At 46.1% G+C, this 22,902-nt stretch overlaps 3 protein-coding genes across 7 annotated transcripts in view; 1 reads left to right on the plus strand and 2 right to left on the minus strand.

The window, feature by feature from the left end:
- Positions 1-1,242: 1,242 nt before the first annotated feature.
- Positions 1,243-13,531, minus strand: WDR46 (WD repeat domain 46). The gene is made up of 15 exons (XM_027876273.1): positions 13,380-13,531; positions 12,219-12,485; positions 11,709-11,792; positions 11,362-11,474; positions 11,084-11,171; positions 10,820-10,881; positions 10,436-10,540; positions 10,158-10,308; positions 9,857-9,992; positions 9,315-9,414; positions 3,598-3,911; positions 2,687-2,781; positions 2,272-2,367; positions 1,671-1,784; positions 1,243-1,518 (listed from the first exon to the last, which is right to left on the minus strand). Exons 1-15 carry the CDS (start codon positions 13,437-13,439, stop codon positions 1,381-1,383), a joined length of 1,923 nt encoding a protein of 640 aa, XP_027732074.1. The 5' UTR covers positions 13,440-13,531; the 3' UTR covers positions 1,243-1,380.
- A 53-nt stretch (positions 13,532-13,584) lies between these two features.
- PFDN6 (prefoldin subunit 6) lies at positions 13,585-15,530 on the plus strand. Of its 2 annotated transcripts, XM_027876289.1 has the most exons (6): positions 13,589-13,690; positions 13,897-13,987; positions 14,113-14,191; positions 14,743-14,813; positions 14,899-15,023; positions 15,319-15,530. In XM_027876289.1, the coding sequence occupies exons 3-6, from the start codon at positions 14,128-14,130 to the stop codon at positions 15,446-15,448; spliced, it is 390 nt and encodes a 129-aa protein (XP_027732090.1). In that variant the 5' UTR covers positions 13,589-13,690; positions 13,897-13,987; positions 14,113-14,127; the 3' UTR covers positions 15,449-15,530. The 2 variants fall into 2 exon arrangements, with proteins under 2 accessions (XP_027732091.1, XP_027732090.1); XM_027876290.1 differs by lacking the exon at positions 13,897-13,987 and having other exon boundaries at positions 13,585-13,690.
- A 287-nt stretch (positions 15,531-15,817) lies between these two features.
- The window catches only part of RGL2 (ral guanine nucleotide dissociation stimulator like 2), an 8,552-nt gene continuing 1,467 nt past the window's right edge, over positions 15,818-22,902 (minus strand). For 2 of the 4 annotated variants that reach the window (XM_027876269.1, XM_027876272.1), the window contains 16 exons: positions 22,387-22,470; positions 21,831-22,009; positions 21,667-21,717; positions 21,266-21,584; positions 20,717-20,968; positions 20,427-20,530; positions 20,171-20,255; positions 19,980-20,051; positions 19,288-19,362; positions 19,090-19,122; positions 18,857-18,978; positions 18,640-18,735; positions 18,413-18,524; positions 18,023-18,319; positions 17,513-17,627; positions 15,818-17,365 (listed from right to left, as the gene is read on the minus strand). In XM_027876269.1, the coding sequence (XP_027732070.1) occupies positions 17,154-17,365; positions 17,513-17,627; positions 18,023-18,319; positions 18,413-18,524; positions 18,640-18,735; positions 18,857-18,978; positions 19,090-19,122; positions 19,288-19,362; positions 19,980-20,051; positions 20,171-20,255; positions 20,427-20,530; positions 20,717-20,968; positions 21,266-21,584; positions 21,667-21,717; positions 21,831-22,009; positions 22,387-22,470 (2,208 nt within the window). In that variant the 3' untranslated portion in view covers positions 15,818-17,153. Of the gene's footprint in view, positions 17,366-17,512; positions 17,628-18,022; positions 18,320-18,412; positions 18,525-18,639; positions 18,736-18,856; positions 18,979-19,089; positions 19,123-19,287; positions 19,363-19,979; positions 20,052-20,170; positions 20,256-20,426; positions 20,531-20,716; positions 20,969-21,265; positions 21,585-21,666; positions 21,718-21,830; positions 22,010-22,386; positions 22,471-22,584; positions 22,885-22,902 lie in introns of those variants that run through there. The other 2 variants (XM_027876271.1, XM_027876270.1) reach the window with 2 other exon arrangements.

Genomic DNA, 22,902 nt, shown 5'->3' on the forward strand with positions numbered 1-22,902 from the left:
CACAACCCGGAATCAAGCGTCCAGTTCTCCAGCATTAGCTACTTATTCCCAGTTCTGGCTTCCTCCCATAGATAGGGCAGGCACATACTTGGTCAGTTCCTGCCTCCCCCAGAAATATCCGGAATGTCATAATGTAAGACATGATAAAGGCCCCACTGAGAAGGATAATGAGGGTGCTTCTAAGACTTTTCTATCCAGATCTCCTTTAGGGTACACAGGGCCATGTTCTTCAGGTCACTAGGTTGTCTGTTAGCAGCGTCCCCAGCAAACCCAAGAGTACGTGGGTCTTGGACTGGCTAGGAAGTAGGCAAAACACCCATTTCAAGGCTACAGCAGGAGTGGGGCACTCGGGCTCTAGTTCACAACTGGTGCCGGAAATCCTTCCAGAAAAACCTCAGACTATCTGAAGGAACAAAAGTCCCACCACAAGATTCCTAATGTGGTCATCTAGCCTCTGCTTAGAAGACCTCCAGGGAGGGGAATCCAGTTACTGCCACTCCAAGCCTTCCGTTTCCATTTTTGGACAGCTTTGAGGATTTGAAAGTTTTCCTGTACTGTAATACTGTCCTAAATCTGCCTCTATTAACTTGACGGACCAGTTTATCAGGATTTGAGTTCAAACTGCAAAGGTGCTAGAGGGTTCTACATACGTGGTACAACTGTAGAACAAAAAAAATAATCGCTAACACTTATCCGGGGCCTCACGTCTATTTACCGAGAACTGTTCAGCTAGTATGTTAGGCAACTACAAGTAGATTTCGGATTAATGTAAGGAAAAACTGAAGTAGAGGTGTTTACTAGAATTAGGTGCCTTAACAACATCACAGTCTGAGCGGGACCATTTGTTGAGAACCGTTTTTTGTTTTTTGGCAAGGCAATGGGGTTAAGTGACTTGCCCAGGGTCACACAGCTAGTAAGTGTTATGTGCCTGAGGCCACATTTGAACTCAGGTCCTCCTGACTTCAGGGCCAATGCTCTATCCACTGCGCCACCTAGCTGCCCCCTACTGAGAATCTTTTAGAAAGGATTAATTAATTCAGGTATAGGTGAAAAGTCTTAACTGTAGACCATAGTCTCTTAACTCTTCTCCAATTCAGATTCTACGATTGAAGGGCTATAAGAACTAGTAAGCTGTCAACGATTCTAAAAATGGGAAGCTTCTACTGTTCTCACTTGGAGATAAGCAGGTTAGTCAAACCACAATAGTGCTTCAATGACAAAGATGGACATCCTCATACAAAGTATAACTAAAAACCCAAGTTTTTCTTTAATACGCCCCCCACCCCTGTAACCCAGATGGTCAATCCCTTTTGGGCAGGAGTGCAGGCAGGAGGGTCCGAGTCTGTCCCAACACACAAGATCCAGGAAGGGGGGGTTTCATCATCGTTTAAACCTATCCAGAGCAGAAGGTCGAGACCCAGGAGACTGAGGAGTTTTGAGTTTCTTCTTCTTCTTTTTCTGTTGTTGCTCCTGTAGCTTTTGCTCCTGGTGCTGCTGAAGGCTCTGCCTGACCTTTTCCTAAAAGGAAGACAGCAAAGTATGGGAGAAAGTCTGGCAAAGTGGTCCCTGGTCTGGGGTAGTTTGGTGGACAGGACCGCCTGCACCCTATGAGACATCCATCCATCTTCACTCATTCTTCACTCTCCCTCCGTGTCCCTACTTCCTCTTACCCTGTGTTCCTGGTCTTTAACCTTAGTCTTCCTCTTCACCAGGTTTGCTGTTGAGCTCCGTCCCTTCTTTTTCTGCTTTGGCTGGAAGGGGGCCTTAGCCTCAGGGTCGAATCCCTGGGGAAGGAAGTGATTGGCTTGTAAAACAACCGAATTTACTTTCTGAACATTCCCTGAGGGAACAGGAGCATTTCTCCAAAAAGGCCTCTGTATAGGGAACTATTATTTTTGCCCCTTAACAAGAGGTAAGCCTTAGTTTGGATGAGGTTCTGGTGGGTCAGGAATCATCCACCTCCTCTTTTTGTGAAGAGGTGGGAGAAGGAAGGGGTCCAGGATAACAGACCTGCCTCTTGGCACCTTCCACCTACTTTCTGGTTCTGTCCTCTGAGCTCCTCACCTTTACAGATGATGTCAAAAATGTCTTCCCCAAGGTCACACAGATCTTAGGGGACAGAGCCAGGTTTTGTGCTGAAGTCTTCTGACTTCAAATCCAGTGTATTTTATGCATGCCAAACTGCTTCTCTAAGAAGTCTGGGGTTGATTACACTGGGGGTGGGGGGTGGGGGGGTGGGGGTGTGTGAGGGAGTATACAGGATCTTCTCACCAGTCGCTCTATTTGCTCCTTCTTCTTCTGTTCCAAAGAGATGACATCAATTTCACCCAGATTCCGAGGATCCAGGTCAATCAGTTCCGCTGGGATCTGGAGGCGTTATAAGGAAAGAGCAGGGGAGAACGATAGTATCATGGAGTGTCACGGAAGGGGCACCGGGGGAGGATCAGGGTTATAAACAGGGCCAAGTCTCACCCATGGGAACTAACAAGCCTGACCTTTCTTACATGCACATGCACCCCTCCATCTTCTATTCCCCACCTCCCATCCTGACACATTCCCATCTCACCTCACACAGGTATTTTTGCACCCTCACCCCCATCTTAAAAACACACACTCAAACAGACATTTCTTCACCTTCCTCCAACAAAGCCCTGAGGTGAGCCCCAGAACCCAGCTGTGTACTCACCTTCTCCATCAGAGCTTTCACTTCCCATTCCTGACGCTGCTTACGGCTCCTATAGGGGTTACTCTCCAGTCCATCAAAATTGGGTTCCCCAGCCCCTAGGAAGTGGGGGAACACAATTTCAGGGACAGAAGCTAAACCTGGAAACATCTTCCCCTGGTTTCATCCCCTGTCTCCTCCTGAGTCCGCCCCCCCCCCCCTTTTTAAGTGAGGCAATCAGGGTTAAATGACTTGCCAAGGGTCACATAGCTAGTAAGTGTTATGTGTCTCTGACCACATTTGAACTCAGGTCCTCCTGACTCCAAGGCCAGAGCTCTATCCACTGTGCCACCTAGCTGCCCCTCTGAGTCCCCTTTTATCCCTAACGTGCGCCCTCCTATTCATTCTTCTCTACTGCCCTCCAAAGCCATCTGTTTACATCCAGTCTCATAAATCACTGGGCACTGGCAGGATGCTGATATTTATACTGTTCCTCTTATCCCCTGCTCTCCTAATCTCCCATATCTCAAGCTAATCTGCAAACATCTTGGTGGCAGTCAATAGAATGCTGTAACTGGTGTTAGGAAAAACCTGAGTCCAAAGTCTGATTCATATAACTGACTGGCTGTGTGATCCTAAGGAAGTCATTTAACCTGCCTTCCTCAGTTTCCTCACTTGTAAAATGGGGATAATAACATCACCTACCTCCCAAGGTTGTTGTGAGGACAAAACAAGTTACTACTTGCAAAGAGCTTTGCAAACTTTAAAGCACTATAGCAATGCTACCCCCATTATTATTATTAGGGAGTAAGCTGGGAACCAGTATGCTAGTGATGCTTACACTGGGCCCTTTGTCTGATTCCCTCTGTTCACTGAGCAAGCTGCTGATGCTTGTGCTGTGACCCTATTCCCCTCCAACCCTCATCCCTGCTTACCAGGTACCAGGATGCTGGTGAAGCCTCTGCTGTGGCCTGCCCCCAGCACATCCTCAAAGGGGCAAAATTGAAGGCCATGGACGTGGCCAGGGAGACGATGGGTCAGATATGGCTGGTCAAGGGAGGGAAAACTACCCTGCCCCTGTCCCTTCCATATGTTCACCACATCCCCCATGCATCCAGCCAACAGTCCTCGCTGTGAGAATGCCAAGTGGCCGGCTCCCTGAGGCAGAGCCCGAGATGTCAGAGGCTGGTACTTTCCCCGAAGGTCAAAGATCTTCACCTGGTGGTCCAGACCAGATGTTGCCATGTACCTGGAACAATCAATCAGTATTTACTGAGCATTCATTCACGTGCCCAGAACTGTGCTAGGCTGCTGCAGGGGAAATAAAAGAAGTCTGAGACAATTGTGAGCCAGCAGCATATCACTAAGTGCTTAATTCTAGAAATTCATCGTAGGAAGATACCATCGTAAGCTGAAGAAAAGGCTTCAGAGAGGATGTCAGACTTGGGAGCACAGAATTTATACCTGGAAATATCTTAAGGAATTATCTAGAACAACCATCTCATTTTACATATAAAAAAAACAAAACAAAACAAAACAAAAGATTCGGAGAAGGGAAGAACTTCCCTACAATTGAGCATCTTGTCAGAGCAAAGATTTGAAACCAGGTCTTCTGACTCCAAATCTAAGCTTCTTTCTATCATATAATTCTGCTGCTTGGATCTGAATCTTGAAAGATAGGGAATATCTGCAGAAAGGTTGGGAGGCCAGGGAAAATTTCTAGAGGCAGAGTAGTAGGATGGTCATGGAGTGAGAAAACCTGAGTCTGAATCCTGGCTCCAAAACTTATTGGGTGTGTGACCTTGAATAGGTCACTTAACTTTTTATGGCACTCAATTCTCTGGTCTGCAAAATGGAATAATTACATGATTTCCGTCAGAGGACCACTAGAAGGAGAACCCCTCTGTAAAAAATCCCTCTGTTATTGAGAATAAGGGACTAAGCAATGCCCCAGGAGGTGAGAATTTATTAGAAACATGAAGCATTCAAAAGTTACTGAAAAATTCCAGGTGGGACTTAAGTAAGAATTTAAGTTTGGTTAATTAGAATTACCTAACTAACCGAATTATTTTAGGTTCAATAAACTAAAAACATAAATTACTTAGGGAAGAATTTCCTATTTGATAATAACTGCTAAAAAGAAGCAGTCTGGCAGAAATTAGGCTTAGACCAGCATCAAGACCATACTCCACAATAAATTTAAAATGGACACATGACTTGAATATTAAAGGTCATATGATGAAAAAATTAGAAGAGAAGCAGATCATATACTTTTCACAGCTATAGGCGGATGTATTCAGAACCAAACAAAAGATAAAGACAATTATAAAAGATAAAACAGTTGATTGAAACTAAAAAGCTTCTGCACAAACAAAATGAACACACCTAAGATAAGAAAGGAAAGTTCTGGGGGAAAAAATCTTTTTATCAAATTTCTCTGAAAAGAGCTTGGTATCCAAGATCTATAGACAACTAAAAGGAATACAAGACTAAAAGCCTTTTTCCTAATACACGTGTGGTCAAAGGTTAAGAACAAACAGTTGTCAAAAGAACTGCAAACTATTAACACTCATGTGAAACAGTGGTCCAAATCACTCACTAATAAGAGAAATAAAAATTAAAACAACCCTGAAAATTCGAGGGTAACAGTCAATGTGAGGGAGATTGTGGAAAGATGGGCACATTAATGCATTGTTAGTGTAGCTGTAAATAGTACGATCATTTTGGAAAACAACTTGGAATTATGCAAATAAAGTGACTAAAATGTCCAAACCTTTGGACCCAGAGATCCCACTATTAGGCACAAATACCAAAATATTTACAGCAAAATATTTTTGCGGCACTGAAGAAGTACAAAACAAGCAGATATCCATCCACTGGGGAACAGTTAAACAAACTGTGGTGCATTAATTTAACAGAATACTTCTGTACTCTAAGAAAACAGGGATATAACGAATGCAGAGAAGCACAGAAATACTTCCATGAACTGATAATGGTGAAGTAAGCAGGGCCAAGAAAAAAATACGCACAACGACTATAACAATATGCTGTAAATGGAAACAACCACAAAACAACCAAAAGTGATGTTGCAAAATTACAAAGAACAAATACCCTTCCTAGGTCTACACTCAAAGAGATTAAATTGGGAAAGGTCTAGTATGTACAAAAATATTTATAGCTGACTTTTTTTTTTTGTGACAAAGAATTGGCGACTGAGGGAATGCCCATCAAATAGGAAACGACTGAACAAGTTATATGATTAAAGTTATATCAATAAATATGATTGAATTCTATTGTGCTGTAAAAAACAATGAAGATTGTTTCAGAAAAATCTAGAAAGATTTGTATGAACTGATGCAGAGCAAGGCAAGAACAAATTATATGTTAACAAACAACAACACTGTAAAGACAAACTACTCTGAAAGACTTAGGAATTCTGATCAATCACACAATGACCAACCATAATTCTAGATGACTCATGATAAAACATGCTATTCACCTCCAGATAGAGAGGTGACTGACTCAGAGTGAAGAATGACAAGTTCTTTTTTTAAGGGGGGGTGGGGGAAGGGACATGGTTAACAAGGGAATTTGTTTTGACTCTGCACATGTATAATGTGTTTTGTTTTTTTCATTTTCTCAATGTAAAGGAAAAGGGGAGACAGGAGAAGAGGAGAGAATTCAGAATTTTAAAAATAACAATGAATTTTAAAAAATTTACAAAGAACAAGTACAGCCCCAAAGTAGAGATATGAGAAGACACCTCCTGCAACTGCTTTGCAGAAGCTGAGTGGGGGCTGGGACACTGCATATATTTCCTGATTTTTTAGATGTGTTGATTTTGCTACGGTTCTAAAGTCTGAATAACTGTAAGGGAGTCAAATATTAATCAAGGACCTTAAAACTCGTAGAATTTTAGAGTTGGAAGGAACTTCATAGCCACCGAGGGCTCAAAAAGAATCCCCACTATCACATACAAGCTAAGTGGTCATCCAGTCTCTGCTTCAAGACCTGGAATGAGAGCAAACTCCCTCCCTCCCATGCTATCTTGTTCCACTTCTGAAGGACAGAATTCGCTGTTAAGAAGCATTTCATGGCATCAAGGCTAATTCTACTGTCTGCAACTTGGTTCCTAGTTCTGCAAAATTCAACGCATTCTTCTACATGATGACATGGCTTTCATGTTCCCAGTATTCTCCTATACTCTGCCTCAGTTAGAGCTGAACAGAGATGGAGGAAGTCTTACCACCAAGCTGAATGGATCCGATATTAATTTGTTATCTGATCTCAACTAGGTCAGCACTGCAGCAATGCAGCTACTCCTCCTTAACTGACTCTCCATCTCCCTCACCACTATGGCTGTCCCAAACCTTTTGTTTCCTAAAGCCTCCCATGCCATCTCTGCCCTCTTCCTTCCCTCTAGCAGAGACTTCACTTAATACTGTTCTCAGAAAACAGAGGCCATTCACCATGAGGTCCTCTCTTCTCTATGTGTTAAAACCCCTAGCTCCCATTCTGTGACCCTTCTCACCAAGGCTAACTCATCTAGCTGTACTTGATCTCATCCCCTCTTGTCTTCTCCATCAGGTTACCCCCGCATTATCCCCACCCTTACCTCCAATTGATCCTGGCAGCTTACAAATATGCCCAAATCTCCCCATCCTTAAAAAAACCTTTACTAGACACTGCCAATCTTTAAAATGATCCTCTAGTATCCTACTTTTCTCTCTTTTTTTAACAGAACAAGTGCTAGGATGCATTCAAGGACGTAAGATACATATAAAGTTTTTTTAAAACCTACTTTAATAAGCACGTATCAATTCCTACCTCCCACTGTACCCTTCCCCCACATGAAGGCCAAAAAACAAAGCACCTCCTAACAAAAATGCATAATCCAGCAAAACCTCTTTTTTTAAATGCCCAGAGCCCAGGAATAGCCAGGAGGCCAGTGTCACTGGATTAAAGAATAAGTTTCAGAGAATAAGGTGTAAAAAGACTGGAGAGGTAAGAGGGGGCTAGATTATAAAGGAATATAAATGCCAAACAGAGCATTTTGTATTTGATCTGGAGGCAATAGGGAGCCAGTGGAGTTTTTTGAGTCAGGAGGTGACATGATTAGATGTACGCTTTTAAGAAAATCACTTTGGGGGCAGCTAGGTGGCACAGTGGACAGAACTCTGGCCTTGGAGTCAGGAGGACCTGAGTTCAAATCCAACCTGAGACAATTGACACTTGCTAGATGTGTGACCTTGGGCAAGTCACTTAACCCCAATTACCTAAGGAAAAAAAAAAAGAAAATCACTTTGGTGGCTGAATGGAGGATGGATTGGAGTGGGGAGAGACCTGAGACAGAGAAAAAGCCAAATGGCACCCCCCCCCCAAAAAAGAAAAATATTTGTATTAAAGTATCTCTGATAAAAGCCTGATATCCAAAATATCAACACAAAAAAAAATATACCACCAAAAGCCATTCTCTGTTAAGGGGTCAAATAGTCCTTAAAAGGATTCTAAACTATTAACAAATATATAAAAGAATGCCCCAAATCATTATAATAAGAGAAATGCAAATCAAAATCCTGAGATTCTACCTCACTGCCTGAAAATTCACAAAGACAACATAAGAAGGGACTAGTCAGTGTTGGAGGGGCTGTGGAAAGACAGGCACATGAAAGCACTACTGTTGGAGCTGTGAACTGATACGACCATTCTGGAAAGCAGAAGGTGACTAAACTGTCCATAGCTCCCGGACCCAGACATTACTAGGTATATATACTCCAAGGTCAATAATAAAAAGACTATTGAAATATGTATAGCAATGCTTTTTGTAATAACAAACAACTGAAAACTAAGTAGATTCTCAATGACTGGGAAATGGTTAAAAAGTAATGGTACATGAATATAACGGAGTATTATTGTACCATTCAAAAGCATCTGGAGAAGGAAAGACTTATATGCACTAGTGCAGAATGAAGTAGACAGAACCAGAAAAACAATATATACAATGATTACAACTTAAATGAGAAAACAACAAAACAATTGAAAAGTGAGATCAGTTACTATTCCTTCACCTCTTCAGAGACAGAGGACTACGAGTGAGGAACACTACAGATGTCATGACTTTTTTTTTTTTTTTTGCTAAACTTTGTTTTTTCCTCTTTCATTTTTTGTTTTGAGAGAATGTCCTCCACAAGGAGAAACAGGAAGAATACAACAGGAAGTATAGGTGATGTAAAAACTGATATCAACTTGAAAAAATTTTTAAAGGACAATGAAAACATTTTTAAATGGATCAAACAATATGCATTTATTAAGCACCTACTATATGCCAGGTACTCTGCTAAGCCTAGAAGTTGGGAAACACACACACACACACACACACACACAAACTGGAACATTCAGGACTGGGCCCTGAGGTATCCCCACAATTAGAAGGAAAAAGCCAATTATCATAAAGGAAGGACAATTATCTTTCCTCATGGACCATCACATATAACTATAATAGTACCCTCCAAGAAGTACAAAAAAAAAATCACCTAAGAACGATAATTCACCTTCAAAGTAACAGACAACCCACCTTCCCTCTTTATTCCTAGCCCTATTCAACCTCAAGCCCAAGTGTCAGACACCAGAGCCTTAACATTAAGTGACTCACGTGCCAGAAGAATCCACTGCGATGGCCCGGACTCCACCACGGTGACAGAGAATCTTAACCAGTGGCTCTTTCATGGCTGGACACCAGAGGGACACAGTGCCTGGGGGTCAAGAAGTCAGGAGTCAGAGGCAACAAAGGCCAGGAATTCACAGGGGATAGACCTAAAGGGATCAGATAAGGGCACAGGAGGGGTCAGGATGCCTGGAATCTGAGGTTAAAGTGGTCATGAGAAGCAAAAGGGAAATGTTAGGAGACACAAGATGTGATCTGGGAAAAAAGCAACTGGGTGTACTAAAAAGACCACTGGATATGGGTTAGTGGATATGGGTTCTGAGTCCTGACTCTGCTGCTTACTACCTGTGTGACCTCCAGAAAATCACTTAACCTCTCTAGTTCTCAAATTGCTCATCTGTAAAACAAGGAGGTTGAGCTAAAAATTTCTAAGGTGTTTCCAGCTTTGAACATTAGGTTTATGGAAAAGCCAGGGAGGTCAAAGGGTTATAGGACATAGAGAAAAGGGTCAGGATGTAATACTTACTAACCATTACTGTGACCAAGATGGATGACCGCATTGTGGGGATTCTGGGTCATCACATCCAGACGCCCAGCCCGAGCTGTCAGGGATGCTACAATCTTGCCGACAGACACATCTAGGTAGGTAAGGAATCCTGTCTCTGACTGGAAGGTGGAGAAAATGAGACAGAGGGTCACAACCAAGGCCTCTTCCCACTCCTATCACCTTTTACCAGACCCTCCACCAAACATCTCCTGTTCCACAGATGGAGAGGTCATTTCCCAAAGTTAACCAATTTCTCCTGGTTCCTGAGCATGACCAGCACTCACAGCCGTGGCCAACAGGAAGTGGAAGGGCAGGAACTCAAGTCGAGTGATACGGTCACACCTTCGGACACAGTGGAGCTCAATACCTTGATTGTCATAGACATGCAACCAGCGTTTCTGAGCAACTGCAAACAACGTCTCAGAGTGCAGGAACCTGGAGTCAAGAATCACAGACCACACCACAAAATGACCTCGAGATGGGTCAGGCACCCAACCTTCCTCAGACCCTCGTAAGGTCACTGAGCCTCACCCACCCAATGATGGCCCCAGATCTCACTGACCGTATGTCCCTCACAGCTTCCATGACATTGATTTCACACATTAATTTCTTTGTTATCCAGTCAAACGTGGCCACATGACCCCTCCGGCCACCCAAGGCAAGGTGTCTGGTGGAAGAAAAATAGATGTCCCTGTGTTAGAAACCCTCAGTCCCCAGAGCTTATAATACTGTCTACTGTCCTCCTAAATGGGAGGACTCAGAGATTGGGTCAAAAGAATGCATGCACAGAGGGAGTTATTGATACCTTGAATCTCTATCCTCCACCCAGAAATGGACAGTGGGTGAAGGTAGCATAACATGACTGCCAAAGAGACCTCATTGCCCTTGGATGAGAAAATCAATCAATCAATATTTGTTAAGCACCTACTATGTGCCAGGCCCTCACCTTCCAGTTCGTGAGTAATTGAGCCTGTAGGGTCCAAACTGGTACAAGTTCAGGTCAAAATGCTACATTAGGAAGGGAAAGGAAAGAAAATAAACACGTATACAGCACCTACTATGTACCAAGCATTGTGCTAAGTACAGAGATACTCAGGAGATCAGTTAAGCCTGGAAATCTTCCCACCCAACCCCAATTACACAGCTCATCAGGATCCTGCTGTCCTCTCCACATCATCATCATCAGTTCCTTCCCAGCCTTCAACCTCACCTTAGCTGCACTGGCAATGTCCACAGCCTCCACGATGTCAGACTGGCAGATTGTAGCTGTGTCTTCCCCATCCTCTCCCTCCAGGAAGCTGTGAAGGATGAGGGCTCATTGAAAAGTTCACTAAGACAGGGTTGAGCAGGACTGAGAATATAAGGTGTGAGAGGGGGATGGAGGGGGAGACAGGGGACCACAACAACACAGTGTTAGATCCCAGGGGCTATGGTTATTGACCTCTGCAAGTGGACCAAAAAGCTGCCACACCAGGATGGCTCACTTACCCAGGCTCCTCAGAAAGCAATAGTTCAGCCCGGGCTGCACGGACACTTGTTTCCTCCTCTTCATCGGCAGCTGCCTTCAGCTTGTGCTCAGCTGCGAACTTAAGGGGATGCTTCTGAGGGAATAATGAATCAAAGGTCATAGGTTAGGGATCAGAGACTGAAAACCCTAATTCCTCCTTCTCAATGACTATGACAGCCAATAAGAGGATAGTGAATCAACAATGAGAAATGGGAAAATTAAAGGTCATAGGTCAGGGATCAGAGACTGTCAACTTCAGGTCTTCTTTCTCAATCACTGTGATGGACATTAAGACCCTCAGCTGCTCCTCCCCAACTTGCCTTCTTACCTTCACAAATTTAGAGCTGCCTCTTCGGAACTTATTTACAGCATTCTCTGAGACTGGGGCTGGCCCTGGGAATGGATCCTGAGCCTAGAGGTGATAAGATGATGTTTGCATCAGAGATGGTCTTTCTCCTCCCTCATGCTTTTACCAATAACGATGCCTCACATTTACAGAGCACTTTGTGTCTCAAGATCTAGATAACGTTCCTGGGTGAAGAGTTATTCAGGCATAAATTTAGGCTACTTAGGCATCCTAATGGTCCTACCACTCCATTCGTTCTTCTAAATTCCTTCCTATTCCTCTCCAGCCCTTTTGTTTACTCTCATTTTGCCCTGCTGCCTTAATTCTCCAAAGAGATCCTGCCCTTTCCCCTCCATCCACAAAATCCACATCAAAGCACCTCAGCAAGTGACAGGGGCATGAGAAGAAGACCAACTGAGGAGTGATGAGATTCTCCCAGTTCACCCACTGACCCAAGGACAAAGGCTCCCTGCTTCCCAACCTGGATCTTACCCCAGATAAGGTCCGACTTGGTCTCAGCTCCTGTTTATGATTTGGCCTCAGATCCTTTTTTAACCTCAGATGCTTCTGGTTCTGGTTCTGCTTTGACCTCAGATGCTTCTGGTTCTGCTTTGACCTCTTAAGTACCTTGGTACCCCTGGGCTGGGACGGATCTTCCCCCTTCCTCTTGGTCCCCCTGGGAGGGGCAGGGGCAGTGAAGGGGTTAGATGGGAGGGGATTGGCTCCATCAGTTTCCCCTTCCCAGTAACGGCGAGGCTTCTGGAAAAACAAGGTTGGGATGAGCAGGTAACAGCAAGATCCACGCCAGACCTGGCCAGGCTGGACTCTCCCTCACCCTACACCCAAACCATGTCCAGTAAGGACATGACTCCTGGGCATTGAAGACTTAAAAGTGCTAAAACTTTGGATAAAGCGTAAAAACCTGTCTTATTTTACTTACTTGTTATACAAATTTGTTCTATGTTTTACACTTCACTTACAAAAAATGTGAACTACTGGTATCTATAGATTTAGCAAAAAAAAAAACCAAAACCACTTAAAAACTATACAAAAAATGAATTCTAGTGTTACTTGAGATTAGGCTATCTTCCCCTCATAATGCAAGCAATGGAAACTTTAATTCCATTTACAACAACAGAAATTTGTGAATATGGATTTTCAACATTTGTGGCCATCAAAATAAAAAACCAAAATCAACATGGATGTCCAAAATAACACATGTGTTGTCTTATCAAAGACCACTGAATAATTTAACGTCTTACTCAAACTCAGTAATAACAGCCTTCACATTGACATATCTTTAAAAAACAAAATTTAACTTCAACTTGCTATATTTTAAATCTATAATATCAGTATTTATTGTGTTAATAAAGAAGCACATCTATTACTTGATCACCAATTTTACTGCCAGCTGTTACAAATTTTAAGTTATTGCCTTTAAAAATATATTCTAAGACAGGGTCTATAGGCTTCAGAAGATTGCCAAAGGGGTCCACGACACAAATAAAATTAAGAATTCCTGATTTAGACCAACAACATGAGTGATGCCACGCAGAAAGATGAGGAAATAGGATGGCCCACACAGCTCGGGTCGTCCCTGGTCCGTCCCGCTTACTACGCCGGCATAGGGGGCAGAGGCACGCCACGCCATACCTGTTTCTTGCCTTGGGCCTTGACCCGGGCCCCGCTGCCCGGCTTCGGAGCAGCTTCCATACGGCCCGGTCCCCAAACTCCTTCAAAACCCACGTGCTAACTCCACTCCACAGTCCCCCGATCCGCCAGGGAAGACACCGGAAGTGTTAGTTGGAGTGGGAGGAGCCCGAAGACTAGCCACCAATCCAAGACAGCTGTCTTCCGGAAGTCACGTTGGGTGCGGTTGTATCAACAGGCGAAGATGTCGGACGCTAGTGCGGGGACCGCGACTATCGATAAAAGATGAGAAATCACCTGGAAGGACGAAACTGGTGAGCCAGGGAGGGCTTCGAGAATCGACAACAGCGCTGCCTTGTATCTTCTTGAGGCTGAAGTTCCGCCGCCGAATCCGTTCTAGGGACCTTTCCGGCGGCCTGGCCTTGGTGTAGTGATGTCGGGACTACATTTCCCGGCGTGCCCTGTGCCTAGGACGTCCTTTTTTCTCTCATCAGTTGCCATGTGCCTCTTGTTTTCCCAGCATCCCCATCTACTTCCGGGTTCCGGAGCTGTGATAGGAGAAAGTGAAGGAGCGCTGTGTGTGGCTCGGAGTCTTTCTTCGGGTCTGGAGGGTAGGGTTAGGGGCGCGTGTAGGGGCCGAGGCGGGCCAGAGGAGGCTCGGGGCTCTGTAGGGGGCAGCGCCAGGCTGCCGGTTGTGGAGTGACGCTGTCCCAAGCCTGCTCTTTGTGATTCCCAGGCCCTTCTCCACGCCATGGCGGAGGTGATTCAGAAAAAGCTTCAGGGGGAATTGGAGAAGTACCAACAGCTACAAAAGGGTGAGTGAGGAGGGGCTCAGAGCCGCCTTGGCAGACGTCTACCCAGACTCGGTGCTTCTCCGCCAGCTATTCAGGGAATCCTCCAAAGTGACCCCTAGAGCAAGCCTCTCCAAGCCACCCAGGCAGTCAGTGTCCAGATTCCCTGCTCCTGAAGAGGGTTAAAAAAAAATGAGCAAAAGATTCAAAATTCTCAGATTGGAGTGCTGGCTCTTGTCAGCGACTTTGTGTGTCACATTGGGCATGCATGTCATTTCCCCTGGCCAGGCCCGTTTTCCTCATCTGTAAAATGAGGATTGTCATTCATGCCCTCCATTTCCAGGACCATGGTGGTTTAGGAAAGGAAAGTAAGTGTGTATATAAAATTTGATCTATTGTTTAAAATGGCTTCATCACTAGGGTTTTCTGTCCTCATGTCTTCCTCTCTGCCTGACCCTGCCAACAATACAACTTCCTTTGATTTATTGGGACTAGCAGTGTTTCAAGTTATCTAATTTTCTTTACATTTTTCTTTCTTCCTTTCCTTCTTCTTTTCCACTGTCTTCCCACCTCAGACTTGAGTAAGTCTATGTCTAGTCGACAGAAGCTGGAGGCACAACTGACAGAAAATAACATCGTGAAAGAGGTGAGAGACTGGATTTGGCGGTATCCAGGAGCCATGAGGCATTTCCAGGCATTTTGTGTCTTCAACTGTTTCTCTCCATCCCCAGGAGTTAGCATTATTGGATGGATCCAATGTGGTGTTTAAGCTTCTGGGCCCAGTGTTGGTCAAACAGGAACTGGGGGAGGCTAGAGCTACTGTGGGCAAGAGACTGGACTATATCACAGCAGAGATGTAAGTACTATCCTCCCTTCATGCCACATACTCCCATCCCTTCCCACCACCACATTTGACTCTATCTTATATCAGTAATTTTCATTTCATTTTCACATATACTTCACCTTCTTTACTCGTCTTATTTTCTTGTCCCCCTATAAATTCCATCTATCCCCAGTAATAAGGCACATTGACCCCTCATTAGCTTACTAATCTACTCCTGTGCAGTTGTCCTAAGCCCTTCTTTTTCCCCAACAAACTTGTGAAGCAGCTAGCATGATTATCTTTTTGTGTTTTCCCTGCTTCTCATTAGTAAACGATATGAATCTCAGCTCCGAGACCTGGAGAAACAGTCTGAAAAACAGCGTGAGGCTCTGGCACAGTTGCAGCAGGAATTCCAGCGTGCCCAGGCTACCAAGGCAGGGTCTATGGGAAAGGCTTGACCTCTCTAGTTGGAGAGAGAATAAAGTGAGGAAAGACTGTGGGTTACCTGCACTGTGGCAAATAAAATGTGAAAATACCTGACCCCTGTCTTGTTTTCTAACCACCCCATTACATTACTTTCATCTATTTTCCTGCCTCTCTTCCTTCCCACTCCCCAAGGATGTTTCAATCCTTGTACCAACCATAGTTCCACCTTAGTTCCTTCCATTCAACCTCATTTCTTTCCTAGTGGGTGGGGATCCCAAGTCTGGTTAGAAGCTTAAGTTGCAAACTTTCACCCATGCCCTCAACTCTCCATTCTGTTACTCTAGCTAGTGTAGTCAGACATTATGTTCATATAGAAGGATGAAGCCCCATTCATACAGAAGGAGGGAAAAAGACATTTATGTCATAACCTGAGGATGAGAGGCAGATAAATTTTTTTACCACAAACACAAGAAATGGCTTATGTTATATGACAGTCATTATGTGATGAGGCTATAATTGTATTCCATGTTATTAATCCCAAAAGGTTAGTGACATAACTATCCTTACCACACAAAATTTTTGTAAGAATAAAATTTTGGGACAGACCTAAGATGCCATGAGAATTGGTACTTATCTAATCCATTTTTACTGTCCTGGAGGGGTTAAATGAATTTTCACAGGTCCTCTGATTCTAACTCTAGTACTTTCTCCTACCTACCCTTGAACTAAAAGGTAGTGTATGTACGTAAGACCACGTTAAGAGAAGTCTACAGGTGTGTGTACTATTATGTCCAAACATCCTTAGTTCCTCAATAAATTGCTATGCTCTGTGATCCAGAAATTTGAATTTAACTCCTTGAAACTTTTTTAGTTTATATTACTTTTTAGAATTACAAGTTCCATTAGTTGTATACTCTAGCTTGTCCTTAAAACTCCCTTTTTCATATTTGCAGCTAGGAGAGCTATTTGATGCTCAGACAGTATGAGTTTTGGGTGATAGAGACCCAAGATTGGATGACTATAGGTAAGGACAACACACTTGGTGCCTGAGCTGGGGGATGAGACATTGACTATAGGAGAGCTTTTTAAATGATGGCATTTGTGGAGCTGGTGGGCTGAACGTGAGGTGTTGGGGATATTAGAACATTACTCCTAAACCCTCTTACTTGAAACCCTTTACAAGGCAGCTGGCATGAACATGTGAGCATCTGAGGTACACAGATTGTGGAAGCCAGAATGAGTTGGGATCATGTAGTGTGTTTATTGTTTTAGTGTTGTCACAGCACAGGAGTCCCTGGCTGGGGAGTGGTGGGGTGGGGTCATAGAAAGAAAGGGGGCCCCTGTAAGACCTTCTTTCTCTCCCCTCCATCCACTCATTCCTGGTACTCAGAGCCTCTAGGCCATGCCCTTTTCAAGCCTTTCCCTGGCCCTTTGTATTCTGGGTATGACAAATAGAAAAGAGTCTGGGGTGACAGTATGGCACAAATAACAAGACTCAGAAGGTAGGAGTCATGAGAAATGTAACCTATCCCTGTCTCCCGCCAAAATAACCACAGGACTCCAAAGTGGCTGTCCAACATAGCTGCACCCTAAACACCCAGGACTGCTCCTTTCTGACCAACCATAACTAGCTACCATACAAGATGATTGTCCCAATCCAACATGGCCACACCATTCAAGATGGCTAATATCCAACAACATAGTCACCATGGCTTCTATAAAAAACACATGATTTCCTCAGAACAGTGCCCGAGCAATTTTTCGTCCTGTGGCCTTGATCCTGGGGAAGGAGCCTCCTCCTCCCTCACTGGGAGGATTTGCAGCAGTAGTAGGTCCACTGGAGATACCTGGAGTCACTGAAGAGGGTCGCTGCCGGTGCCTCAACAGGAAATCACAAGAGGCACCATCCATGGCGTAGAAGACGTTAGCTGATGGTGGAATGGTCAGCTCTGGAATGGTCATCAGAAGACAGACATAAGATCCAGGGTCAAAATATAAAAGCAGAATTAATTATTCCAAATCACTGAGGTTCCCAATGATTGGGCCCTTCTCTCCACAAGACCCTTTGTCTTAACCCTTCCTCTGTGATATCTGACCTCTATTGCCTGGCAGCAGTTGCACCAACTCGTACTCTGCAGCTATTCCTGGATCCCGGTTATTTTTTTTCAGGACACAACTGATAATACTTGGAGCCTTGTCCTGGCTTGTCACCTGGGGGCAATCAAAGAACCATACTAGTTGGACACTAGTGCCCAAATCTAACATGAACATCTATACCCAAGACAATAATGTGTAGAGGAAAATCCAACATGGTGACCATGATCCAAAATGGGCCAGTGATCCCCACTGGGCTTTTCACAGTACATCCCACTGATACGAGGAATACACTGATCCCCAACACCCCCTAACCTTTCAGAGTTCTATCATTCAATAATAGCCACTGAATGTGTCAGGTGGCTGCTGATATTCAACAGGGCCAACACAATAAAAGATTACACCTAACATAAAAATGGCTGCAAAAATCTAAAACAGCAGACAGAATCCACCAGGGTCACCTTATTCCATATTTCTCTTCAACCCTCTATTACTGTCCAGGTTCCCCTCACCAGTATGCTCTTGTAGACACTGCCATCCTCCCCGAGCTCCATCTGCACACGGATGATGCGACAATCAGAGGCCGCTGGTCCACTTCCCCGCCCATTCCCAGACCCTGTCCCAAAGGAAGTGCCTTCCCCTGCTCCGCTGCTAAGAGGAGAGCCACAGGAAGCAGAGCGGCGGTGTCCTCGGGGGGGCCTGGGAGAGTGCGCTGTGGGGGAGAGGAAACCAGGATCGGCAGGAGTGTGGGAGGAAGGAGCCCCATCCAAGGCAGAGTCCAGAGAGGAAACAGATGGCCATTTCATGTGCTGGGGACAAAGACACAATAAAGTCAATGAAAGATGAGTGGGGAAGACACACAGAGGGAAGAACAGCACTGAGGTCCAAGATCAGGGCCTTACCTGGGCCAGTCGACTAAGCAAGGGGGCAGGACAGGCAGCTGTGCCATCCTCCCTCAGAGCAGGCTGATCCCAGGAGACAAGGGGAGTGGGACCACCGACGGATCCCAGCACACTGTGGGAAAAGGCTGGATAGGTTAGAGCCCCCTACCAGCCCCTTCTAGAGGCTACTCTTGTGATTCCATATAAGCGGCCTCCCCCAGCCCCCATTCTCTCCACCCTCCTCTCACTCTGTCCAGTGAGAGATGACCAGTGTCGGCCGAAGCGTCCGGGGAGCAGGGGGATCACTGACTCCGGGTGGCTCCACTTCACAAGACACACGGTGGCTGGTGGAGTTCAAAGGTCAAGGGTCAGAGCTGGCTACCCTAAATATCTCCCAATGTAAAATATCCCAGTCTCTGGCTCTCTTCTCCCCTTCCCCGAGCCTCCATTAACCAAGTCAGTCACCTCTGAGCCTCTGTCAGGGGCTGGAGCCCCTGAAGCCACTGCTGGACATCAGGGTCAGGGTGAAGGTCATAACCTCGACATTCATCCTGAAGACGTCTAAGCTCAGACAGGACAGAGAATTCCTGTAGAAGGTACCCCAAGAATGAAGAACCCTTGAGACAGAGAGGCCGAGGCCAACACCCTCCTCATCCCTTCCCTAGGGATCCTAGGCATCTAGGCCCCCCCCTCATTACCTTCCTCCTCTTGTCAAAGTTGATGTAACCATTCTGGTGGGGAAAAAAAGGGAGGAAGGTGGAAGAATGAAAACTTTGACCTAGTTTATTAAAACTTAATTCCTGCCCCACCTCCAGCTACATAAAAAAAAAAAGCCACTCTGACCAGTTTGTCACCACAGATGTACTACCCTCCCTCAACTCAAGCCACACACTGACCTCCAGTTCATCCCTGGAGGCTGCATCCAGCATCACAAGATCTTTCAAGAAGGTGCCAAGGTATGGCACCACACCCTGAAAGCAGGCGAAAGAAACCATAGTTTAGCTACCTCCCCACTCATCTGGGTTGCCCTCTTGGAACAGAGCATTCCCCCTGTCCCCATCACTTTGTCCTTTAATAATAATTATGATGGTGAGTTCATATTTCTAGTGCTTTATGGTTTATGAAACATATTCCTCCCAATCCTAAAGTAGATCGCGACTTTGGGGACAGGGGCAGGGACTGGATTTCTAATTTGAGTGGCATAGGGAATTCCCTCTCAGATGGGGAAAGTCCCCATCTACCAGTTCAGGCTGGCATCTTCTCTACCACTAAAAGAGTTGCCATGAACGCTGAGGTTAAGTGACTTGTCTGGTGTGTGTCCGTTGGACTTGACCCCAAACTTTCCTGGCTCCAAGGCCAGCTCTCTTTCCTCTGACATACTGCCTCTCAGTGTTATTATATATCCATTTTACAGAGGAGGAGTGTGGGTGTTGGAACTTGAACCCATGTCTGTGTGACTCCCTGTTCAGTGTCCTTTCTACCACATTGAACTGGGTTTATCCATCTGTTTCCATTTGGGTGCCTTCCCTTACCACCCAACTTGACCTCCTTATTCCCCCACGGTCACTTTCCCTCACCAGGTACTCACCCCACCCTGAGGCGGCACATTTCTCACAGGCTTCTTTGTATTTGGCTCCAATGGGGGAGGCCCCTTCACCTCCTGGAGGAAACAAAATAGGTTGGGAGGAATTTGGGAGGGAACTAGAGGTTGGGATTTGGGGACTAGCCTCTGAGGGGTCAGGAGGGAACAGTAAAGGAAAGAGGAGGTAAGGGGATTACCTGAAGTAATAGCTCCCGGCTTTGGGAATAATTATCTTCCTCTGAGAAAATCTGACAGAGGCTGGAGAAGAGGCGGAGGCTGTCCCTTGTTAGGAGAAAAAGGGGAGAGCCCCTGAGAACCCTTTATCTTCAATCCTCCTAAAATCCTCAGGACCCACCCCTTAAAACTACCTCCTCTTCCTCAGAGGAGCATACCCAACTTTCTCTCATGAATCCAAATGAGGAATCTGTCCCTGCATCCATCCCCCACAAATACCTGGTTATCTCTCCCCAGGCCAACCGGAGCCTGTGGACAGGACTGGACTGAAGGGCAGACACAACAGCATAAACAGATGAGAAATTCCGGAGAAGACGGCACTCCTGGTTAAGGGTGGGGAGGTAGTGATTATTTTATCCTGTGTCTAGAATACAGAATCCTCCAGCGGCTCCACTTCCTCAGGCCAGGAAACCTTCTCCCCAACACCCCGGGTGGTTTTCGCCTTTGATCTCCTCCTATTCTATGCTCACACTCTGGGTGCCAACAGCATTCCCTCCAGTTCCTCTCACCTCTGCCACCCGGATCCATTTCTCCAGGAGCCGTGCCCTCTGGGGGGGTCGGAGGGGCCGAATGTTCACCTCCTCAAGTCCCTCTCCAGATGCTGTGGCCCCCAAGACAGAGCTGACCACAGCTCCAGCCACCTTGTTGAACTGAGTAACTGTTGCTCTGACAGAAGGGCAGAGGTGGGAGTGACCAGGTCGGTCCCTGTGGCCCCATAAGGCCCCTAGGCACTGAGAAGGGACCAAGGAGAGGAACAGCTCCTGGTGAGGCAGACATTGCGAGGTCAAAGGTTATGGTTGGGAGGCAGTCAAAGAGAAGGGGACATGGAGAGGTAAGGGTCAATGTTCCAGTAATCTTGGGTTTGGAGACCTCAGATGGCCAATGAATCAGTTGCCATGGAGTTTATAGGATATAGACAGGGTTCAGTAAATCAAAGACAAGGAAAAGGACTGTTATGGGAGGAAAGATCAGAAGCAAGGGAAGGATCAGGAGTAAAGGACAATTTAGCGAGGGGTCATTCAGGGGAGGATGGGAGAGGTCGGAGGTCAGGGTCTCACCGCATCCAGCAGGGTCAGCTGCTCGGCCAAGTGGTCAGCGAGGAACACCAGGACATCCGTGGGGTCAGCAGGGGGATCGCCAGGGGGGGCCAGGGGCTTAGGAGGGTCAGGGACTGGGAGGGCCACCCGGGATCGGATGTCTCGGATGAAATCAACGACGTCCCCCCCAACAACCTCCCCTGCTGCATCCCGTGTCCGTAGCAGGAAGCTCTCAAGCCGGTCAAGCTGACCCCTGACCTCAGAGCCAAAATCCTCAGGGTGAGAGGTCAGCCAGGTTGATAGAACAGAGATGGCTAACCTAGGAGGGGAGGGGATCAGCCTGGTGTAAGAAATCAAGCTGGGGTCAAGCCATAGCTACGGTGGAGAGGGATCAGGAGGTCAAAGGTTCAGGGGTCACTCACCCTCTTGTCTTCTCCAGATCAGCACTGGGACCGGACTCTAGGGCCTCCAGTCTGGAAGGAAGAGAGGGAAGTCCATCTGTCCATCCTCCCTTAAACACCCTGTGGCCTCTGACTTCTCTGGCCCGGTGACTCCTCAGACACTCCAATCCCCCATCCCCCCTGACCTGTCAACTAACAATCCCAGTACAGTTGGTGTGGATGTAAATGCCCTGTGAGTGGCCAAAAAGGTTGGCATGAAGGTCACGTCAGACCCCGATGTCTGGGCATCCAGCAGATGTCTGACCAGAGCAGATAGAGTCCCAGCCCGAAGTCGACGGGAAGAACGAGGAGGAGGCATGGGAGCCTGCAGAAGAGAGGAAGTGGGTCACTGACTCTTCACTTACTCCATCCTCCCTCCCCGCCACAACTCAGAACTCATAGATTCAAACAATTGTTCAGTGAAAGAGCTAGCAACTGGTCTGTGAGGAAATCTAGGATATCTGTGGGGTCAGCAGAAGAGTCACCAGGTGCCTTCCGAGGCTTAGATATTGGGGGTATAAAGAAAGAAACTGAAGCTCAAAGAGAGAGTTTCTTGCTCAAAATAATAAAATCATTGGCAGAGCAGAGACTAGAATTCAGGTCTCTTGACCCTAGCTTCAAAGCTACTTTCAGGAAGTTAGATTGTAGGAGAGTATGGAGGTAAAGGCATAGGAAGTGAGAAGTCAGACAAGAGGATCTCACCAAGGGATCAAGAGGCCGATATTGACGACTTGTGACAGTGAAGGTAGCATCATCCTCATCTTCATCCCAGACAGACACCGGGGCCTGGAAAGGGAAGGGGTGGGGGGCAGTCAGCACCAACTCCTCTCTTCTATAGATTGTGCCGCCTCCCTGCCTCCCCAATCATCCCCATTTCACTCTCAAAGTTTGCTCCATCACCTGAGGAGGGGGGCAGTACCAGCGGGTTCGGGGAGTGGGAATGGTTGTGGACCCTGCATCCCCTGACTTGGGAATGAAGCAGCCCCCCCCAAGCCGCCTCAGTGCCCGGCGAAGAAGGGGGGGCTGCAGTGAAGGGGAAGGCTGGGTACACAAGCCCAGATCCTCGGGGCCCCTCCCTCCCAGGGCAGAACCCTAAAACAACGGGCAAGACAGAGGTAAAGAAACAGAAAGCAATGGAGACACCTAGACTTGGGGATTTTGGGGGAAAGAAACTGAAACTTGAGTTACATAGTTTCACTTCTATCCCTCCCCTCCCCC

Source organism: Vombatus ursinus, unplaced genomic scaffold, assembly GCF_900497805.2.
Source record: "Vombatus ursinus unplaced genomic scaffold, bare-nosed wombat genome assembly UNPS02014811.1, whole genome shotgun sequence".
Lineage (NCBI taxonomy): Eukaryota > Metazoa > Chordata > Mammalia > Diprotodontia > Vombatidae > Vombatus > Vombatus ursinus.